General features: G+C 43.6%; 1 gene segment (V, D, J or C); it reads right to left on the reverse strand.

Moving 5' to 3' along the window:
* Positions 1–3,869: 3,869 nt before the first annotated feature.
* LOC117061123 lies at positions 3,870–14,329 on the reverse strand. The segment is given in 5 exon segments: positions 3,870–3,953; positions 4,230–4,336; positions 6,369–6,398; positions 7,068–7,409; positions 14,170–14,329. Coding segments are annotated over 5 exon segments (549 nt in total).
* Between the last annotated feature and the right edge of the window lie 4,288 nt (positions 14,330–18,617).

Raw genomic sequence — 18,617 nt, forward strand, 5'->3', positions numbered from 1 at the left:
AGTTATTTCTATGGCCACAAACCCACCTGGAATGTCACCTCCCAAGCAGAGATGGAAAGTGATCCCTTGCAGCAACAATTTGGGATTTCTAAGTGGAACACTTATGTGAGTAGCAGCCTGTATGGAATATCAGCTAAGATTTTACCTGTGAGTTTAGGGAGAAGTTTTAAGCTAGCTCAGCTTCAGCCTCCCACCCTTATTATCTTTCCTGCATTGGAAAAGTATTGATATCCCTTACAGGGCTGTGTTAAGGAGCACCAGGATGGTGGCTGTGAGTGGCAACCGCATCTGCGTCTTCTAAAGGATCTACATTGGCTCCCAGTACATTTCTGAGCACAATTCAAATCAAAGGGTTGGTGCTGACCTTTAAAGCCCTAAACAGCTTTGGTCCTGCATACCTGAAGGAGTGTCTCCACCCCCATCATTCAGGTTACAGGGAACCAGGCAAAGGGCCATCTCAGTAGTTGCGCCTGCACTGTGGAACACCCTCCCACCAGATGTCAAGGAAATAAACAACTCTCTGGCTTTTAGAAGACATCTGATGGCAACCCTGTACAAGGAAGTTTTCGATGTTTGGTGTTTTAATTTGTTGGAAGCTGCACAAAGTGGCTGGTGGGGTAACCCAGTCAGATGGGCAGCTTATTTTTATTTGAATACCTTTTCTTCTACCTCATTTATTGATTGATTGATTGATTGATTGGGGAAAACAACTGTGCATTGCTTTTCCCGTGTAAATAGATCCCAAAGAGGTTCACAATATACACATAACCTTTAAAAATAATAAATAGCAACAGCTACAACATCCAGATAGCCATATGGTTTCAACAACTGCAGCAGCAGGAACCCAAACAGAACTCAAATATCTGTCTTTGGGAAATGCCAGGCTAAAAATAAAAATATTTGGGCAAGCCAAACATTGCTGCACACCTGATCTCCACAGGGAGCTCAGTTCACAGCCACAACATACGTTTGAAGCACATTTCACAAAGGCCCTCCTTTGTATTAATTGCCAGAGTGTGTTCCCTCCCAGATGCATCCATGTGCCCCCTTTTCTTCCTTGACATCAGTTGTGCCTGTTGTTGTGTCACTGCAGTGGCAACACCAAAAAAAATAAGAAATTGGGTGGTGGCACAAGAAGGGGCAAGGAGCATAGAGGGGGGGGGTTAACTTTGTCCCACAGGTTAGATTACAATGAAGTGAAAATGCAGACCCTCCAAGTGTCCCTATTTTCCAGGGACAGTCCCAGATTTACAGAAGCCAACACGATTTCTAATTTGATCCTGGAATTTCCCACTTTTCCTAAGGACGTCCCTATTTTCATTGGAGAAATGTTGGAGGGTATGGAGTTATCCAACCCCTGAGCCATCTGAAGGCAGCCCTTTATAGAGACGTTTTAAAAAATGTTTAATGCTTTATTGTGTTTTTTATATGTTGGAAGCCACCTAGAGTGGCTGGGGGAACCCAGTCAGATAGATGGGGTATAAATAAAATATTATTATTATTATTATTATTATTATTATTATTATTATTATTATTATTATTATTAATGATGGTGGAGGGTATGAGATCAACAACGTCAGAGTGATATCCAGGAATACTATGCTGCAGAGCACACCAGGCCATGTGTTGTTGATCTTCAGACACTCATCCTGGAAGAACAAAACTTCAAAAGGGAAACTTCCACTTTTACTGTGGTCACATGCACACCACACATTTAAATCATATGGCCCCTACTGCCCCAGGAATCCTGGGAATTGTAGTTTATTAAGCGTGCTGGGGAATAATAGCTACGTTGGGTGTAGACTACAGTTCCCAATAGTCTTTGGGGAAAGCCATGTGTTTTATATGTATGGTGTGGATATTTGGAGAAGTTGACATGAGATATTAACCCTTTGCCCATAAGAAACCAAATGTACTTCCACTGTTATACTGTGTACATCTGTACTCAGTAGCCTTTGCTTCTTAGGTCCAGACAAATCACTAGGTTATAAGGCGCTGTCAAAAGAAGGCTCCCCAGGGCAACAGCTCCGCTGTCTCTCGCTCTTCTCTGTCACAATAAAAACTGAATTAAAAAGGAAATGGTGTGAGGACACGCTGAGGACACATTATTCTCACAGTATGAGTAATCTAGGCTACTCAGCAGCCTTCAGAAAGGAAAGAAAAGAGAGGACTCGATGTTGCTGAAATCCAGAGTGCTCATTTGTTATAGAGGCACGTTTGTATCGACAGGGGACACGTCAGGAGTGGTGCACAACAAATACCCACTAAACTTTCCATTTGAAATGCGGCACACACTGGCCACAACCGGTGCACCTGCAGCACGGAGCAACAGCTTTTGGCTGAGGCAGGAGATTGATTGTGTGATAGAGCCAGGCCCTGAAGCCACCATTGTGGGTGGGACAACATGTGCTATTTCTAACCATGGCAGGAAAAGTGCCTGATCACCTAAGCCCCACGCTGCAACGAAACCTGCTCTGTGGTAACCACCGCTTGGGAGAAACCGCCGCACAAGCAAATGTCAAGCCACATCCTGTTGTGCGCATGAATGCCTCGCTTGCTTATTTTCTTAAAGGGGACGTTTTCAAAGTTGGCTAAGCAAATGACCCAATTTCTACAGGTCCGTCTAAAAACAGTGTTTCCCAACCTTGGGTCTCCAGCTGTTTTTGGACTACAATTCCCATCATCCCTGACACTGGTCTTGCTAGCTAGGGATGATGGGAGTTGTAGTCCAAAAACAGCTGAAGGCCCAACGTTGGGAAACAGTGGTCTAAAACATCATTGTTGCATAGTAAACGCCCATGATGCTTCCCAGTCTGGTGCTTTCTAGGTGACTTTAAAAGCACGTTGGGCACCAGCGACATGCACCTTGAAGAAGAGAGAACTTCGGCGGGTGCAGCTTGTCATTCGGGCGCAAGGATTTTTCACCTTTAATAGGTAGCAAAACGTTGTATTCGCCCAACACTCTTGGTTTCATTTTGTCATAATGCCTTTATTTCAAAAGCATTAAATCTATATTTAACTAAAACAACCCTTGTCCTCCCTGCTATCAAGCAGTCACAAGAAAACCCATAGCCTCTCTTTGGAGAAAGACATTCACAACATGAGCTTAGTTTGGATCTGAACTATTTTGACACAGCAGTTTATGAAACGAAACATAGGAGTCTCAGCACAAAGGATTCAGTGACGTTACTAAAAAGCAGATCATGTTGGCTGCCGCTCGATCTCTGCACAGGAGTGATGCGTAAGGCTGTACTGCTCATCTCTCTCTCCTTGAAAATCAATAGTACTTTAAAGTTGGAAATCTAAGCATATGTATTTCCAAGTAAACATAGTTAAAATTGGAGTGAAAGGCAAGGAACTCTGGGAGAAATGTGCTGTGGCCTTACTAAAATTAAGCATTTAATATATATATATTTTTAAAGTGTTTTTATTGAAGTTTCGGCATAGAATACAATAAGAATCAAGCTAGCCTACAGAACAAGAATATTTAAAAAGCTGAAAGACAAAAAGAAAGAGGAAAAAATACCTAGGAGGCCATTTTCCATATTTATATCATGTATATACTGTCATTTATCCCTATGCAGAGAGGTAGGCCTTCCCACCTTCCATCTGGGAGCCTGCTTTTTCCTCCCAGACTCTCACCCTGGGAGATCCTTTCTACCCTACAAGGGCACACACACCTCCTCCAACTTCTGTGTCCTCCTCAGTCCAAGGACTTCTCCCCCCCCCCCAAAAAAAGCTTTTTATATAAATGTTTCCAATACAAAACAATAAAGCATTTAAGAGAACCAAAGAGAGATTATTTACTGACTGACCCTAAGCAACTGTTTTTGTTTTAAGAAAATGCTATTTTGGACTTCCGAGGTTGAGCGTATCCATCTTGCCTTCTCTCTTCATGGAGGTGACTCAGCTCAGGATAGATGTCCCCAGGCAAAACATGCCTATAGTGCCAACTGTCATGGAACAGGAAACAGAACAGAGCAGATTGTTACTCCTGGGCTAAATGCACCAGAATAATGAAAGATCTGGGTGGGGGGGGGGGTGGATTTTCACAGAGTTGTTTTCCTCAGGGAAAAGCAGCAGAACAAGAAGAAGTATGGATTAGCCTGTGGTGTTTAAAAGCTAAACAGAGTGAATTCAGTGCCGAGTCACAGCGGAAGAATCCGTATGTCACATTTTCAGAAGAAATTGGTGGGCCCAGGACAGAAATAATCAACACTGCACTTTACCTTTTTTCTTAGTTTTAATCCCATCACAAAGGCTCCATACAAGGCACTCTTGAAAATGAGAAGAATATACACCAGTTTCCCAAGGTTGGCTTCTGTGAGATACGACTCTAAAAATCAAGAGTGGGAAAGAAATGTGAATGATCACAAGGTCACCTACTTCCCTCAGATGGTGGAGGTAGAACATGGTAATCATGACTACAATTCCCATCAACCCTGACTACTAGTCCTGCTAGCTGTGGATGATGGGAGTTGTAGTCCAAAAGCAGCTAGAGGCCCAAGTTTGGGAAACCCTGGTCAAAAGTCATCCAAGCTGATAGCCATCACCACATCTTGTGGCAGCAAATTCCACTCCCCCCGCCACGATACACACACACACACACACACACACACACACACACACAAATAGCACCCAATATACCACCCCCCCAGAAATATTCCATACTACAATACATTTTTATACATGGTTTTCCCTAATTGAAGCATTTTTGGGTGCCCTTTCCCATAAGGTATGCTTCCTTTGTGTGTGCCTTTTTAGGATGGAGAATGTCAACATAAAATTCAGAGAAGTGTGACAGCTGCATTTCTGTTTGCATGCTGGTTCAGGAAAACCTTCCTTTAGTTTGAGATGATATTGGGCGCTTAGAGGAGGCTGGGAAGTACCCAGTCTAGGGCAGGGGTCGGCAACCTGCGGCCCATGGGCCACAAGCAGTCCACAGTGGTCGTTTAAATGGCCCACAAGCTGCCCCTGAACTGAGCTGCCTGGTTGGCGAGTCCCCGCGCACTGCACTAAACTGGACTCACTGCAATCCGGCCCACGTAGCGATCTCCGTGGGAGTGAACCGGCCCAGGCGAGGTAAACCTTGCCAACCCCTGGTCTAGGGTTACCTGACTCCCAACCATAAGTTTCGCTTGTTTATGGAAGCAATCAAATATAAGGAGGAAGAAATTTAGATAAAGTTCAGATAAAGCTTGGCCAGCTTCAAGGAAAGTAATTCATAGGAGTGGGAACCAATGGATAACTGCTCGTGTTTGTGCACCAGCTTATATTCAGACATTCACAAATTTCAGGGTTACATATTAAAACGGCACACAAGGCTCTGCATGAAGCAAGCAAGCAACCCGGAGAACAATTATTGGCAATTCCTATTCGTGTAGCTTTTGACTGGAGGAGCGGAGGTTACTAGATGAACAGATCTGTCAATGGGCAAAGAAACATGGATCAAAATGCAGACATCTCCCTATCCACAGTTGCTGTGCTAATATCATACCCCATCCAGGATCAGGGTCAAAACCAAGAGTTCGGACTGGGGTTGAAGCCTTCTGAATAGGACAGGAGCAGATGCTTTCTTGCAGGTTCTAGGGCCATTTTGGAAACAGCAGGGGAGGTCTACAGAGCACAGCTTGGAATGTCCTCAAGCCTTGCTACACCTGCCTTCTCTGCTTATTCCTGAAGGATGGGGCTATCCTTCTTCTCTCGTGGTGCTGGAAGCCATGCAATGAGAGCTACAGGCAATCTACAGTTGCCCCCAGGCAACTTGGCTTCATCTGCTCTGAGACTTCTGCTGGGGGTTGGGGTAGCAATATTGTTTTGCCTTCACCATGTTGAAAGCCCAGGATGATGACATGCCTGTATGTGTGCCCTGGAGGCTATCAGAAGGTGAGATGAGGTTTATCATGGACTGGCTGTGCCAAAATGTTTTGGAGCAGAACCAAGAGGTCCCCCTGCTGCCCAGTCACACTGAACTCAGAATTAATCAAACCTACACAGGTAACCTCCTGTCTTCATGTACAGATCGTCATCCTCCCTAAACAGGAAGTTGTATACACTGAAGTCAACGGGACTTAATTCTGACCATGTTTATTGCAAGGGCTGTTGGGTAGGAGACCAGATACCGGTTGGCAGAAGGGCTGTAGCTCGCTGGTAGAGCATCTGATACAAAGGTCCCAAAGTTTAAACCTTGGCATCTCTAGGTAGGGCTGCGAGAGACCTTTGTAGAAATCCTGTACAGTTGCTGCCAGCCAGGGCTGACAAACTGAGCTAGGTGAGTCAATGGTCTGGCTCAGTATATGGGAGGTTTCTTGTGTTTTTTATTTCCAACTAAATTCAAGCATTGAAAGCACAAGGTAATTTTGGCTTACCTCTTGCAGCCTCGCTGCCGCCGCCACAATCTGAAAGCGGAAGGGGGAGAAGACACGTTAGCTATCCTTAAGAGCTGGAAAAATTGAAAGTAGACAGGGAAAGTGACAGGTGGGTTTGTGGGGGGTTTAACATTTCCAAAGCAAAGCTTTAAAACCCCAGTTGTGCATGTACTTCACCTGAATGTCCCCAGAGGTTGTGTGTAAAAAAAAAGGGGGGGGGAAATAAAGAGCAATATATTAATAGCAAAATGATTTTTGCCCCCCCCCCAAAAGCAGGAATAGACTCTTCCTTGAATATTGGCATCAGAAGATTTGGCTAGGTGTGAAAACCGCCACAATTTCTCGTGCACATTTAGGGAAACCACATGCTATTTGGAAATCTATAGACAAGTTTCCATTGAGGATCAGTTTGTAGAATAAGACAAATGCAATGAAAGGAGTTCATCAACAGAAGTTTGAATATGATAGAACACATTACGAGGAAAATCTATTAGAGATGGGGAATGGTTTGCAGTCAAATGGATCTGGGAGCATTTTGCCCATGTAAATAAAACTTTAAAAAGAAAAATGTGTCCAGGACTGTGTATGGTACAAAACTATGGGAATCCATAGAGAACGTGGTGGCTTGTGGTAGATTTCACCTTCCTGGGAATCTGAGCTCCCTAGTCTTTAGGGCAGTCTTTGCTAACCTGCTTTTTCACTTACCTGCACCATTTATGCTATCCTCATGGTCTGTGGATCCTTTTATACCATGGAAACTGACTTTGCACACGAACTTATTATCTGAATTCTGCCACTCTTCCTTGGTGATTCTTAAACGACTGGTCATTGAATAGCGCTTCGCGGTGGTGTCATATACTGGGTCCTCTGTCTTTACCCCAGCCGTTCTCGTCTCGTTGTTCACGGTCCAGCTCAGGGCGACATGATCTGGGAAGAAATCGGTGACTAAACACACAATGGTGGCTTTCTCCTTTTCGTCAACCTCCTGCTTGGGCGGGGCAAATACAGTCACTTCAGGGGAGACGACATCTTGGCCGACTTCTGGAAGAGAAAGGAACAAACACATGGTATACAGAGATGATATACCTCCTTGACCTTGATTTGGCTATTTTGCCACTTGACGACATCACTTTCAACTTGCATGTATGAACAGGCCGTTGGTGATTTCACTTCTAGCCTTGATGTCAACTGAAACTAGGGATGTGCAAATGCGTCCATGGTGGTGTCCCCCAGTTTCCCCATTTTCCCAATCTTACATTAACTTCTCCACATTTCGGCATCCGTTTGCGATTTATTTTAAAGTAAGCGTGAAAAACCCCAACTCTAAATAGACACGCGTGTGCGCATTTTTGCCTGCTACACAAATCTTTTCCTTAATAGAATGCATGGTTGTATGTTTTTATCTGTGTTTCTGTGCACACTTGCCTGGAGAGCTGCATTGCAAAATTCGGAGAAGGACAAATTTTTGAAAGGTGCCTGTGTTTCAGTTCTCATATTGTTTCAGAAAGGGCAAAGTAGGTAGAATTGCCTTCAAATGCATAGAATTTACCGCCCAACCCTACGAAACACAGCACTTTTTAATGGTGTGAGTTCACAAAGTCAGCTGCTAATCATCGTGTGTTGAGGAATCAAGTAATGAGAGGATCAAGAGGTAGGGATTGGGGGTGAAATTCAATTAAGTTTGCATTTAAAGGCGCACCTACCAAATTCACACTTTCTGAAACATTATGTGAATTAAAGCACACACCAGCTTTCAAAACCCACACTTCTCTGAATTCTGCAATGCAGCACTTCAGCCTAGCGATCTGTGCAAAAAATACTAACATAAAGTGTGCATGGAAACGCATATATTAATGAAAGTAACATGCAAAAAACACGTATATTACATGGAATTGCATACAAAAAAATGTGATTATTAGGAGGAAGTCACACTAAAATGCTGGCGAATTTTCAGGATGATAAACAAACCCCCACAGATTGCTGCAGAAGTACGGAGAGCTGAATTTAAGGTTGGAAAAAATGAGAATCTGAGAGAACTAAAATGGACAGATACATCCAACCCTACTAAGGAGAAGTGGAGATGCATGAGTGAATTGGAATTCTAGGAAGCCCTATCCAAATGGCATCATTTTTGTGGGGAATCTACATGCAGGGGGCACAGGGACAGGAGAGAGGGCAGCTTGTGCTTGCAAGCAATAAAATCACATGAGTATCATATTCACAAGAGTTTGGGTTAACTACAGCTTCCTGTTGAGTGCCTGTTCATGGCTAACCATAATGTGTGAAATGGCTCTTACAATCTTCCTGCATACTGTACAAGACTTGTGATTGAATTCCAAGTCAGGGCTTCTATTGAATTCTGCCCCCACCTTCTGTACAAGGTATTGATTTTTAATTCTCGTTGGAGGATCAGCACCTACTTTCAATATGTAGAGCATACATTATGGATACATTATTGGCCATATTCTTTGAAGGGGGAAATTATGGTCACACAAACTTTGTTCCAGCTAGCCCATTAGAGCTACTAAAGAACTTAGGCAGAGAGAACTTAGGCAGAGCTCTCTCCTCCTAACCCAGACCCCTCAGGTCCTTTTAACCGGTTATGCCAGGAGCATGAACTTTGAGCTAAGGGCTTTCCACACTTCTGGAGACAGCAAAGAGCTAATCCGAGTATGTGGTGTGTGTGTGTTTTAAAGGTGTTCTATAGACAAATAATGGCCAGCATTATTATTTGTATTGTATTCTCTCTAAATTTCTCTACGTAGGAAATGTGCAGCACAATGCTATGCACATTTACTCAGAAGTAAGTCCCATTTAGCTCAGTGGAACTTACACCCAACTGAGTGTGCATATGTTTAAAGGAGGAAAAGCCTCTAAATCAGGAATTCCCAAACCTGGGTCTCCAGCTGTTTTTGGACTACAACTCCCATCATCCCTAGCTAACAGAACCAGTGGTCAGGGATGATGGAGATTGTAGTCCAAAAACAGCTGGATATCCAAGTTTGGGAAACCTTGCTCTAAATGATGAGTGACCATTAATGCTTGGTTTTCAGTTCCACTTTGGATGGCTTAAATCTTTCAAATGAAGTGTCATGGATAGGCAAACTAAGGCCCGGGGGCCGGATCCGGCCCAATCTCCTTCTAAATCCGGCCCACGGACGGTCCCGAAATCAGCCTGTTTTTACATGAGTAGAATGTGTGCTTTTATTTAAAATGCATATCTGGGTTATTTGTGGGGCATAGGAATTTCTATATGCCACAGCAGCAGCGCGAACCCTGATAGCGATGAATTGGAAGGGGGGGAAATATTCCAACGATAAAGGACTGGCAAAATAAGCTACAGGAATATGCAAAACTGGATCAGTTAACGAATAGCTTAAGAGGAAATACAAGACAAGCTTTTGTGCAAAAATGGGGAAAATACAGAAAATATCTACAAAGCAATAATAACAGTATAAACTCCATGGCGGCCTTTGAGTGACCCTGGAGTTTTAAAATCTGAAGGAGACAAGTTAAGGTTAAGCTCTGTTCTAAGAATGTATTAGAAAGGTTATAAAGGAGAAACTAACAATGTTGGGTACATTCACAAGTAGAAAAGGATTGTTCATTGGGAAATGATAGGAAGTCTAAATATTTGTGTGTTTGTTTTGGTATTTGGTTGTGTAGAGGTGGATTTTTCTGGGGCCCCCCCCCTCTTTATTTTATTTCCTTTTATTTATTTATTTCTTATTTTATTTTATTTTATTTCTTATTTTTATTTTTGGTTTTTATGAGAAGCTGCTGAAACATAAAATATATGTGTACGAATTGTACTCTCATATCTGTTTAAAAACCATTAATTGGTATTTTATGTTTGTTGTTTGCTCCCAAGTTTAGCAATAATAACAAAAAAGAACCAAAGGAAAAAACCAATAAAAATTATTTACAAAAAAAAGAACAAGCAGACCACCCATACTTTGCCATGTTAAAAAGCAACAATGCAATGCAATGTGGAGCTGACAATTCCTTTGCACCAATTCTCTTCACAAGCTCGTCTATGTGTGCATGCGTGCGTGTCCATGTGGACCCAGTCATAACACTGTCCATTTTAAAGACTAATTTTGCTAATATTAAAAAGCTTCATATATTATTGAAGGGGGGAGGACAGAGCTCCTATTTATGTGAGGGAAAATATATTTCACGGAATGGTTTCAGAGTTACCAAAATTCCCAGTTTTGCCATTTTTCGAGCCATAAAAATAATTGTGTACGAGAGAGGGGTGGAGGGGTGGGGGAGATAAGAAATACATGGCTTTAGTCCACATTTTCTCCATTTTTCTTGCTCTAGATATCATTGTGGAACAAAAACTTCCTCCTCCCCACCCCACTCATAACTGCCTCTGGTGAAACAGAACCTGCAAATATTTGAAACAAGTTTTTAAAACCCAGCAAATTTTATTAGAGGCAAAAGTTAGGTGAGCACAGCGCACATCACAAACACCAGTCCCTCTTTCAAACTACTTGCCGGTGCTCTGGGAAAAAAAGCAGGTGCTCTAATCAGTCTCCAGCTAGATTCATGTGCCTAGGCATGGTTAATAAGAAATTCACCTTATTTCAGTAGGACTTGAAATGGGACACAGAATATTAGTATAAAGTCCAAACCTTATACCCCCACCCTCTGCACATACAAACAGGCAAATGCTCCACAAGAACCACCAACTTACAGCCAAGACCGTACCTAAGACAGTGAGTCTGGTTCCACGTCCAAAATGAAGTTCATATGCAGTGCACAGAGGTACGGGGCACTATGAAAATCATTTGTCTTCTTCTCTAGGCAGCAAGCCAGTGCTTTTTTCCTGGGGGGACGCAGACCCCTAAACATTTTGTGAGTCTTTGTACTGTTGTCCATTTCCTATATCCCCCCCTATTTGAACTATAAAATTGTGATTTTCTTGAGTCAAAGTGAGAGTACCCCTAAACATTTTTTTTAAGAAATAAAGCACTGCGCCAAACTATCATTTAGATATATATTTGCCATGCAAGTTCACACTCAAACAGCATTTGTACAGCAGACTATTTGGGTTTTACTTAAATATGTTTTGGATAGCTGGAGAGAAGTGGAGACCCCAGGACCACATCTGACCTGGGGATGTGGTCCCCTGAATTGTCAGCTCTGGAGGAGTGTGTATTAAGTGAGATGGTGGCTGTGATGGGGGATGGGACGGGGGGGTTCAATTCAGTTCACGTTTAAAGGCAAACCTACCAAACTTTCTGAAAGAAGATGTGAACCAAAGCACAACCATCCTTTGAATTTTGAGCTTCCCCGAATTTTGAAATGCATTTCTCTCTTTTTAATTAAACGTCAAACTATATCTAATACACAATTCCTCTATTCCATTTATTGTCATTCTCAATCCGCTGCTCATCATTCAAATTCTGCCAGCCATTCCATTTTACTATAGTTCTTTCTCAAATGTTCCATAAAGAGTTTCCAGTCTTCAGTTTTAAAAAGTTGGTTACATTGGTCTCCCACTCTTCCTTCCCAGTGAGTGTGAAATGCAGTTCTCCAGCAGAGTAATATGTACAAAAAGGCTAGGATAACATGTGCATAAAATGCATCTATTAGCGAAAGCAATCTACAAACATGCATTATAGCGGGGAAACTTGTTATGCGAAAACATATATATTAATATTACAATTCTGGTGAATTTTCATGAGGGCTTTTTAAAAAAGAAAGAAACTGATGTGGGAACCTGAACTTAAGTGTAAAAATGGCAAATGGAGAGAAACAAAAATGGATATATTCTCCTATCCCTCGTTGTGGTTGTGAGAATTGCCGCACCAGCAGTCCTCTTTAGGGTTGATATATATGTACCATCCTCCCCTCCAGTTGTGAAAAGGATTTTCAGTGAAAACAAGTAGTTCTGGAGGAGGTAGAGTTTCAGGGTCAACAAATAATGTAGTCCTTTGACCTACCTCTTAGGTAGCAAACATGTGTCTGGGGTATACCACTTTTAGAGTGGGGGTGAGGGGCTCATATCACTAAAGCCTGCTCTGGTGAGGGTGGAAACACATTTGTCAGACAGAAATTGGAGCTACAAGAGCTCTTAAACCTGAAACATGAAAAGTTTCAGGTCAAAGAAATTCAGTCATGTGAGCCCCCACCTGCAATATGAAATAGGGCAACCACATACACTTTTACCACCTCGAGAACTAGGCCAATGTGGAACTCCAGAAGTAGCTGTTGACCCTACAACTAGTTTTCCTCCTTCAGAAACTACAACCAGCGTTGTGTAGAAATCCAGTGAGGTGTTGTGGTTAGATTGTTGCTCGACAAGGACCTGGCAGACCAGGGTTCAAATTCTTACTCGGCCACATGAAACCCACTGGGCGACCTTGGACCCATCTCAGTCTCTCTGCCTAACCTTAACTCACAGGGTGCTGTGAGGATAAAATGGGGTTGTGGTGGGAGAATCATGTACTACATTGAGCTTCTTGCAAGAAAGGAAGGCTATAAATGAAACAATGATAGCTGTTGAGCCTGAAACTGGAAGTTAAATGGTTATGGATTCATGGTCAAAAGGCTCTCCTCAAGGAGCCCTGTTTCCTGCAGGATTCCAGCAGCTGCGGAGGGCTGCATGCCTGTAGCCAATGTGGTCCCCCCACCAAAAAGTAATTTCCATTTCAGAAAAGGGGTTTGCTTCAGGATTGCAGGAGAGGTTACATTTCCACCCCCACCCCTGCTGCAATCCCAGTAATTATCCTTCTCTCCCAGCTGCTGCTGCTGTCTGAATTTTTAAATGCCTGCATGTTAAATGCAGAGATACCTTTAACACCACATCTCGCTTGGCCCTAATTCTGCCCATGTTCAGGAAACATGTTTCTTTGTCCTTTCTTCATATCCACCAGAGTTAAGTCCCGATGCCAAAACCAGATCCCAGAGCTCAGCCGAGGCACAAGATTAGTGCTGCTTTGCCCTCTCCACACACACACACACACGTAGAGTTCATGGTGGTGGTTTTTTTTTTTAAAAGTCAATGTTTTCTCAGGTTCAAATCCATGCAATCCCTGGTTCAAATCCCACATCAGCCATGAACTCATGGGTGCTCTTAAACTATAATAATTTTGATTATTGTTGTTATTCTCACAGGGGACCTTTTTCCTGAATGGGTTTGTATAGTACTTTGAACTGTGGCCACCATGCATTTTGCTATTTTAGTTCCTTTGTGCCCCCCCCCCGGCCTGCTGCCTCCTTGGGTTCCTTTTAAGAGTAGATATTCTGACACTCAACCTGGAGATCTTACAAGATGCCCGCGTTTTCCTTTCGCACACAATCCGGCCGGAGCTGAGTGGCCCCTTTAAGATTCAGCGGAAGAGTTAAGCCTGTGCATCAGTCCTTCCTACTGAAATCAATGGGACCAGTTAAAGGAACTGGGTGCTAATTATACAGCCCTACATGCCTTGCAACCTCCAGCAAGTTTCTTGCCTACCGTTCCAGCCACCGAGAGAACCCAAAATGACAGCCAATCCCAATTCATTTAAAGGGTCCCACTCATCCTCAAAAAACATTAGTGTTTCTGACTAGAACTCCTCAGCAATCCACACCCCCCAAGTGTGCTTTAAATCTCATCTATTTAAATGTTACAATGCAACAAACCCTTTGCCCTTGGCTTTCTGAGTCCCTGCATTCTGTAGATTAGTTCAGCTGAGGTTTGCGTCAATTGCACGGACACATTTTTTAAAATTTATTTGCTTCTGCTTTCTCTCGCTCTGCCAACCCTGTGGCAAGACTTCCTTGCGCCCACCGTTCATGTGTTCCTTACCTAGTACAGTCAGCCGCGTTCCTTGTCCGAAATGCAGCTTTTCAGCGGAACACGGCATCACGTTCCTGTAGGCAAACCTTTACTAAAGAGCTAAAGGCACCCAGCCTCCCAACATCACACAGGTGAGGACAGGGAGAGGTTTGTGTGTTTGTCATGCCTGTTCCTACTCCTGAGCTGCCCCCCCCCCCTGTTTCCCACAGCTTAAGGCTCTGGCTTTGCCTGCATTAATTTGTGTGCTTGGCTCCACATTAGGCGTTTGCCTTACAGAGTCTGGTGAAGCCAGACGTGCTAATAAACTGAGGTTGGAACTAGGTCGGTGGAGTTTCCCAAAGTGCTTGGAATTGACTACCTGGGACAGAGGGGGCTTTACAGAGGGTGAAAAAAGACCTAGAAGTCAAAAGGTGGTCAAAAGGAGCCTGGGTTGTGGGAAGGAATGTGGAGTTTCACTTCTAAAACAATTCTTTCTTTACTTCCTTTAACTTACACTTATGGGAGTTTGGTTTGGGGACAATGACAACTTTATAAGCTCCTCAAGGGCTCAATAAACAGAGATTTGGGAAATCCCAGAGGAAGCACAAGAAACACACACACCTTTCCATTTTCTCTGGTAGTGTTAAGTTGGTAGTGTTAAGATGATGAGAACCAATAAATGAAAAGCAGTGTGCTCTAGTGGTTAGAATGCCCATCTTGGACTCAGCCATGAAACTCATTGGGGGACCTTGGCTCAGATGCTCCCCCCCCTCTCTCCATCCATCTAGTCTACCTCACAAGGTTGTTGTGGGGAGAAAATGGAGGAGGACAAGCAACGAGAAAGAACTAGAGATGCTGCCTCGAGTGCCTTGCAGAAAGAGAGAGGGTAGAAATAAATAATCAGACGATGACATTGCCCTACCTTGCAGAATTGTCAACTCCTGTAAAATTTACCATATAAAACGTTAAATGTGAGCAGATATCTGAAGTGCTTTTGCAGCCCTTAAAACAAGCTATTATTTTAATTCCACCCCCCCACATTGCCAACTCCTTCTGCTTACCTAAAACAGTCAGTCGAGTTCCTTGACCAAAATTCAGAGGGTTGTTGTAGCACAGTGTGAAACCGTTATCACCAAAGAGGGAATATCTCTCTCAAAGAACACCACCTGCGCAGGCTTTGCCCTTAACTTTTTATCTGGCTGACTGCTGTTGGGGAAAGCCTCTGGTCTAACAAACACAGCAACATCTGCAAGCCACAGGTTCCCCCAAACTTGCTCCACAGCTTCCCAGATACTCCTGGAACATAGGAGGTTGCCTTGCCCTAGATTAGACTATGTATCGTCCAGACAGACTAGCATTGTCTAGGCTTTCCCAACCTTCTGCCCTCCAGATGTTTGGGACTACAGTTCCCATCATGCCTACTGGACATGCTGGCCAGGGTGAATAGCCGCTAGAGCGCAGAACATCTGGATGGCACCAGGATGAGAGACAACTGTCCTGGTATATACACTAGCATGGTCAAATGTAACCCACGAACCAGGTGGTTGCAGGTATGGGCAGCCACAATTCCCATCTTTCCAGTGCTTGTATTTCTAAATACCATGATCATGCTATTTACTCCCAATGTATTATATCAACGATTGCCTTGCTTATGTAGATAGATAGGAGGGCTTCTGCGAAATGTGCAGATTATGATCATATTCATCCTCTGCTGTTTGGAGTAGATGGCAGGGTGTGAGGCTCTTAATTTCAGGGTCATGGGTTCGAGCCCCACGTTGGGCAAAAAGATTTCTACGTTGCAGGGGGGTGGACTAGATGACCCTCATGGACCCTTCCAACTCTATATATCTGTGACATATCAGCCCAGCTAACACATTTATATTTCCTGCTTCTGTCTCTGTCTTCTCTCTCTCCCCCCACTGGACTTTAAGAGATTGGCCTCTTGCTCTCTCCTTCTTTGTCAGCTTTCAAATTGAATGTGTAATTGATTGCCTGTGGCTACCTTTGAGCCCTCAGTACATTTTTGGGCAAACCAATTCCTAATTTTTTTTTTTTTTGTTGTTTAACAAAGCTCTCTTCTCTGTCTGGGACAGCTATGGAGTCAGTGTTTGGATCCAAAGTGCTTGTTAGAAGGAGGAGGTTTCCAACATGACGGCCAATTTGTGCCGCGCAATATATCTAGTTTTGTTAAGATAGCAACGTGGAACTCGAAGGAATGTTAGATTGACCCCTTTTCAGTACAGAAGTTCATGAGTAGGTTCATTTTCTTACCTAAAACAGTCAGCTTGGTCCCTGCTCCAAAGTGTAACGGATCAGTGTTTGCACAGCCAACTAGCTCATGAAATAACCCCTCTTTGATAACACACAGGGTAATCCTCTGTCTGCTACAGACGGAAAGCTGCTCTGCCAAAATTCCTCCTCTCTGCCACTACTTCATAAGTTACCCAGTGCTGATAAGACATGAAAAGAAATGAGGCTTTCTGTTGGAAGGCAGAGACATTTGTTTCCTCCTGATCTGTCACAGAAATTAATTACAGAGCCCACTTTATCTAAGGCATCTGCTTCTTGACAACATCTCTCCCCTCCCCCTCCCCCTCCCCCTCTGCCCTTTAATTCCTTGGAGGCTGCAGGACAAGGATAGATGAGCTGAGAATGTCACCTGCTTGCTCTCTGTGCACGGAATCTGCTACTGCATTAGGATTGTGATAATTTGCATGTGTGTGAACGGGACTTTAAGGACCTAACATCCCCCAGACTGAATTTTCACACCGTTTCGTTCCATCTCATAGAATGCTCACACGATTTCGCACGCAATACCTCCCAGTGAAGTTATTATCTCACAAATTCAGAGCCAAGGTTGATGAGACATCATCAGAGATCCATGAAATGTGGCCACCCTAGAAGGAATCAGTGGTGACCCATGTCTATGTTCAGGGCTGTTGGAGGGCAGTCCTGTGTCTGAAGGTGTCTTCTACCTGAGGGCTGTCCCAATTATGCAAACTTATTTATAAATTTGCATCTGTACATATAAAATCCCAAGAAAGTTGGCATCCTCTTTCTGTCATCCCTTTGGGCAATGCATCTGACCACCCAGTGTCTCTATAAAGCAGGGAGTGGTGGGTGAAGGTATGGTATAAAGCTGCTGTTGGACTACAGCTCCCATCAACCCTAGCTAGCAGGACCTGTGGTCAGAGATGATGGGAATTGTAGTTAAAAAAAAACAGCTGGAAAGTTTGGGAAACCCTGATATAAAGCATGGTTTGGCAGGCAGGAATGAAAACTTCCATCCAGAGCTTTCCCCCACACTTTCACTTTTCTCCAGCAACATTTCTCCTAGTGGAGCTTCATGAATGGAAGTAATCTTTTGGGGGGGCGGGGGCGGGGAATGGCCAGAGAGAAGCAGTTTCATGGAGAGAGCATGCACAAAGGAAGGATTCAAGCCCCCTCCTCCCTTTCTTTAAACCTCCCCCAGCTTTATAGAAAAATCAGCACAACTTGGGTTTAGGGAGCCAGTTTGGTGTAGTGGTTAAGAGCGGTAGACTCGTTATCTGGGGAACCGGGTTCGCGTCTCCATTCCTCCACATGCAGCTGCTGGGTGACCTTGGGCTAGTCACACTTCTCTGAAGTCTCTCAGCCCCACTCACCTCACAGAGTGTTTGTTGTGGGGGAGGAAGGGAAAGGAGAATGTTAGCCGCTTTGAGACTCCTTCGGGTAGTGAAAAGCGGGATATCAAATCCAAACTCTTCTTCTACTCTTCTTTATCACAGGGGTCGGGGACATTTAGCCCTCCAAATGCTGCCAGACTACAAATCCCATCATTTCTGACCACTGTCCAAGCTCGCTGCAGTTCAACAATTTCCCTCGCTTTATCACAGCCAGCCTTCAGTAACCAGGTGCTAAGACACCAAGTGATGCACAGATGTGGAGAGTTATTCCTTGCAGAGAATGAAAGGACCTCTCTTGGATGTCCCTACTAATTATTTAGCCATTCTGTTCCTGCACTGAAATGGTTCGTTGGAGATTTGCCACAGACATTTTGCTTCAAACAGACTTGGAATTTAAGAGTTCCTCCTCAGGCAAAACACCTGTGGAGTTTTGAAGGGAGCCAAATAGATGTGAATAAGATTAGCTGAAACTCTTTCTCTCCTTCTGTAGGCACATCAACCTAAGTAGTCCCCAGACTTCTCCTGGAGCAAAATTGCCAGTGAATTTGGAGATTGCTCCTAAGGCAAAAACATCTAGCGCTGCTCAGGGGAATCCAAAATAAGTCTTGATGACTAACAAATTTTCTTGGCAGGTATGCTGATTTGCAACATCAACATTTCATTTTAGGGAACAGTTTAAAAAGGACCTACATCCCAGACCCCTTTGCTTTTACAAACCTCTGTCACAATTAGCCAATTCCAATACAAAAAAATGAAACAATTCACCATGGATTTTCTTACCAAGTACTGTGAGTCAAGTGCCCTTCCCAAAGT

Source organism: Lacerta agilis, chromosome 16, assembly GCF_009819535.1.
Source record: "Lacerta agilis isolate rLacAgi1 chromosome 16, rLacAgi1.pri, whole genome shotgun sequence".
In the NCBI taxonomy this organism is placed as follows: domain Eukaryota; kingdom Metazoa; phylum Chordata; class Lepidosauria; order Squamata; family Lacertidae; genus Lacerta; species Lacerta agilis.